The sequence below is a fragment of the Haliotis asinina genome, chromosome 7 (assembly GCF_037392515.1).
Source record: "Haliotis asinina isolate JCU_RB_2024 chromosome 7, JCU_Hal_asi_v2, whole genome shotgun sequence".
NCBI lineage: Eukaryota > Metazoa > Mollusca > Gastropoda > Lepetellida > Haliotidae > Haliotis > Haliotis asinina.
Genome location: NC_090286.1, coordinates 6,147,028 through 6,151,670, shown reverse-complemented (window position 1 = coordinate 6,151,670; position 4,643 = coordinate 6,147,028). Strand labels below are relative to the sequence as shown.

At 44.6% G+C, this 4,643-nt stretch overlaps 1 protein-coding gene across 1 annotated transcript; it reads right to left on the bottom strand.

Moving 5' to 3' along the window:
- LOC137290571 (uncharacterized) lies at window positions 1–3,948 on the bottom strand. The gene is made up of 2 exons (XM_067821607.1): window positions 3,884–3,948; window positions 1–2,963 (listed from the first exon to the last, which is right to left on the bottom strand). Exon 2 carries the CDS (start codon window positions 2,956–2,958, stop codon window positions 1,717–1,719), a length of 1,242 nt encoding a protein of 413 aa, XP_067677708.1. The 5' UTR covers window positions 2,959–2,963; window positions 3,884–3,948; the 3' UTR covers window positions 1–1,716.
- Window positions 3,949–4,643: the final 695 nt, after the last annotated feature.

Sequence of the window (4,643 nt, the reverse complement as noted above, 5' to 3'; positions counted from 1 at the left end):
TGTAAATTCTAGGTATTTTATTCCTGGGTCCACACACATTTGTGGATATAATGTCCAAAAGTTCGCTGCACGGGAATTCAGCATCCCAATCATTGCCATTGCTATTCTCACATGTAATTATATTATTGTCCTCGTGTCGACTTGTGAGGTAGATAGACGCTGCACAGGCTGTGATTAGAGTAGAGTTCGAAACCTGGCGCAAGCTGTTCATCTCTTGAAATTCTGTGATTCCCCTATCGTTTAACACGTGTTGTAATTGTCCGATTGTTCAGAACCTGACACGAGCTGTTCATCTCCTGACAATTTCAGATTGTTCTATTGTTGAACACACGTTGTTCACTACCTGACACGGGCTGTTCATCTCCTGACAATTTCAGATTGTTCTATTGAACACACGTTGTTCACTACCTGACACGGGCTGTTCATCTCCTGACAATTTCAGATTGTTCTATTGTTGAACACACGTTGTTCACTACCTGACACGGGCTGTTCATCTCCTGACAATTTCAGATTGTTCTATTGTTGAACACACGTTGTTCACTACCTGACACGGACTGTTCATCTCCTGACAATTTCAGATTGTTCTATTGTTGATCACACGTTGTTCACTACCTGACACGTTCTGTTCATCTCCTGACAATTTCAGATTGTTCTATTGTTGAACACACGTTGTTCACTACCTGACACGTTCTGTTCATCTCCTGACAATTTCAGATTGTTCTATTGTTGAACACACGTTGTTCACTACCTGACACGTTCTGTTCATCTCCTGACAATTTCAGATTGTTCTATTGTTGAACACACGTTGTTCACTACCTGACACGGGCTGTTCATCTCCTGACAATTTCAGATTAACACGGGCTGTTCATCTCCTGACAATTTCAGATTGTTCTATTGTTGAACACACGTTGTTCACTACCTGACACGGGCTGTTCATCTCCTGACAATTTCAGATTGTTCTATTGTTGAACACACGTTGTTCACTACCTGACATGGGCTGTTCATCTCCTGACAATTTCAGATTGTTCTATTGTTGAACACACGTTGTTCACTACCTGACACGGGCTGTTCATCTCCTGACAATTTCAGATTGTTCTATTGTTGAACACACGTTGTTCACTACCTGACGCGTTCTGTTCATCTCCTGACAATTTCAGATTGTTCTATTGTTGAACACACGTTGTTCACTACCAGACACGGGCTGTTCATCTCCTGACAATTTCAGATTGTTCTATTGTTGAACACACGTTGTTCACTACCTGACACGGGCTGTTCATCTCCTGACAATTTCAGATTGTTCTATTGTTGAACACACGTTGTTCACTACCTGACACGTTCTGTTCATCTCCTGACAATTTCAGATTGTTCTATTGTGTAACACATGCAGTGATTGTCCCATTGTTCAGTACCTGCTGTTCATCTCATGACAATCTGTGTATAGTTGAACACATGCTGTAATTGTCCAGTTGTTCGGAGCCTGACACGTGTTGTTCATATGACAATTTCTGATTGTTCTATTGTTCAGTACCTGACACATCCGGTCTTCTTGTTCAACGCCCGGCACATGCTACGATTGTTCCACTGTTAAACATCTGACACATGACAAATAACCCCTTTTCAACTCTGACATCTCCATGTTTTGCTGTGTTACACGTGCTTAATTAACATCTAGAAAAACTGTTAAATCCAGATGGAGACCCCAGGAGACCGACCGGATCAAGCGTCTTCGAGGTGGCATGTCCCTGTCTCCTCCGAGTCTTCACTCGCATAAGGACAGGACTTAGACATCATGTTGTTTTGGACCCTCGGCCAAGCTGACGATGTTCTTCTCTGTTCATTCCTTATCCAACGTCCGACACTAAACTGACAGGACACCGAATTCCGTTTTAGAGCAAGGTCTGGCGTCGTGCGGGGTGAGAGAGAGTCAGCTGGCACAGTGACTTCGGATGTGATGTTTTTAAGGTTCGTTTCAAATGAGGCATTTTGAAGATCCAGTTCAAGTTGGCTGTTTTCAAGATCATGTACAGGTGGGGTATTTCGAAGATCCCGTCCAGGTAAAGTATTGGAAGGACCCCACTCATGTGGGGTATTTTGAAGATCCCGTCCAAGTGGGGTACTTGTAGCACCCTGTCGAAGTGGACCCGGGGTGCTGGTAAGAACTCGTCCAGCTGGGGTATGCACAAGACGCAGTTCAACTGGGGTCATTTTAAGATGTCGTCTATCTGGGTGACACAGCGCAAACGGAGAATTTGGAGGATCCCTCCTGGGGCGGATAGTTGGCATATTTTGTCCACGCGGGGTATCTGGACGATCACACCCAGGCGGGGTATCTGGACAGTCATGTGTATGCTTTGCGCACCGTCTGTATTGGTCACCGTGCAGACGAAGATCTGCAGGACAAAGGTTCACTTTCGGTGAGGAGGGTAGAGATAGTACGTCGGCCATATGTGGAGAGAAGCAGAAGTTGTCCTGGGGCAAAAACCTGCTGCTCTCACGCCGTTCCTGGGAGGAGATGCGTTCTACAGGGTACCTGGACACCAAAAGAAGACACGACGGCGCGCACAGTACACATGTAAGCATAAGGTATAAGGATACGGTCAGCAGATATTTTGATGAGTTGTCAGACCCAAGCACGGCGACGATGCGAACAATCCACTCCAGAAACTGGACAGTAGAAATGACCACACCAGCCCAAGCTACTCGTTTCATTTTCTGCGAATCTTCATGGGGCTGGTTATTCATATGACCGGAGCTTACAACATAGCTGATTTGGTGTTCAAACGAGTGCCTTGAACCTGAAGTAATTTTGCGGAGGCCCATTGCCAACACAGCCAGGGCAGGCATGCAGAAGACGAAACAGTCCGAAGTCACCAAAACGCTCATGTCCGCGATGTCACAGGCGAAGAGGCTGGGGTAACGGCGGTAGGAGGTCGACGCAAATAGCGGCAAGCTCGACATGACAGCTAGAACGAGGAAATGAGGCTTTGGGATATATCTGTACACTGATGTATTTGACATATGGCTTGAACGGTAAATACATGGTGCACTTCACAAAGCAACTGTTGAGTATTTAACCTTCTGAGTCATTGTTCAGAAGAAGACTATTGGTGCCGGCTGCTTTTGCTTTCAGAATTCAGAATATTTTGGAGAGAAGGAGTGTGATATGCCCAGTCTTACTCTCAGATACACTCACTCGCCTATCATGGCCACCCTAGGAAACTGCAATATAACTTGATATCACCCAATGCTCCTTAACCCTTCCCATCTGAAAAGCTTCCTATCACTGAAGACGCATCCACGTTTGGGTGAACGCGTTAGGCGTCCACAGCCACTTACAGTATAGTGAGTGAGTTTGGTTTTACGCCGAGTTTTTTTTCAGCCACATTCCAGCAACATCAGATGGGAGGTCACAAGATGGGCCCAAATGGGGAACTGAAGAAAGTCCACCAGAGGACGCCTTATCCATTCGGCTACCCAGTTACAGTGTACAACTCGCCACTAACATCAAGTGACAGATATCTTGAGCGACAAGCAACGCCGTCAGAGTGCGCTAGCGAAACCAGACACCCAGCTCGACCACCCAGCGATAGAGTCGCGTCGTAAGACAAGTTTACGTTGTTGGGGTCCCTACTAACATGGGATCCCTCAAGGGTAATAGTAACCATGTCGGCGAGTTGCTTTCCATTGACGTATCAGGATCCGCTGGAGATGGGTTTGTAGCCCAGATTTGCCTTATGCTTAAGCGCTGGATAACCACCTTCAACGCGCGGTACTTCTGGTTTTCCTCCCATATCAAGATGACTCGCCATCATATAACAATTCGGTGACAAACCTAGCCCACTCACTAACTCCAGATGGAGCTACGTAAAGATATACAACTCACCGATAATGATCCAAGCTATAGTCAGGACTATCAGAGCTATCTTTATCTCGCTCCTCGTAGTACGAAACAGACTGCAATACACACAATGAATATGAAGAAACTATCTATCTACGATGATAATTTACAAACTATATTAACTAGTGCTCAAAAGAAAGAACATGATGTATTTGACCAAGCTTGCAAAGAAAAGCATGTTAATGAACATCTTAGTGCCAACATCGTATTCATTTCTACAGCATACATATAAAGTCGAAAATACCTTTTGATTGACACCGACCTATACGTGCTAACATAGTCTGAACAAGTTAAAATGGCGTTATTTTTCTGCAAAATGTCATCCAATACGTGCTATACGTGCTACCATAGTCTGAACAGGTTAAAAAGGCGTTTTGTTTCTGCAAAATGTCACCAAATATTGAGTGTGGTCATCACTGGCTTCAATACACGCCAAACCATATCGACGCATTGTTGAGCGGAGACAGGTCATTTTAGTGGTTTTCTTTCCGTCGATCCAGGTAGTGCCTTTAGTGTGGCCTCAAACACGGCACATTAATTGTGTTCTTTATTACTACTTGTTCACTTGCCGCGTACACTGTTGTATACGCCAGGATGCACGTTCATTTCGTGTTACATTAGAAATGGTCATTTTGGATTTTTGATACGTTTAGTCAATTTGTTAAAGCTTACATTCACCGCAAAAAAACCAACTTTCCTGATTCGATACCTTAGCTATGAAGTTACGAAAACAAATGGTCAAAAC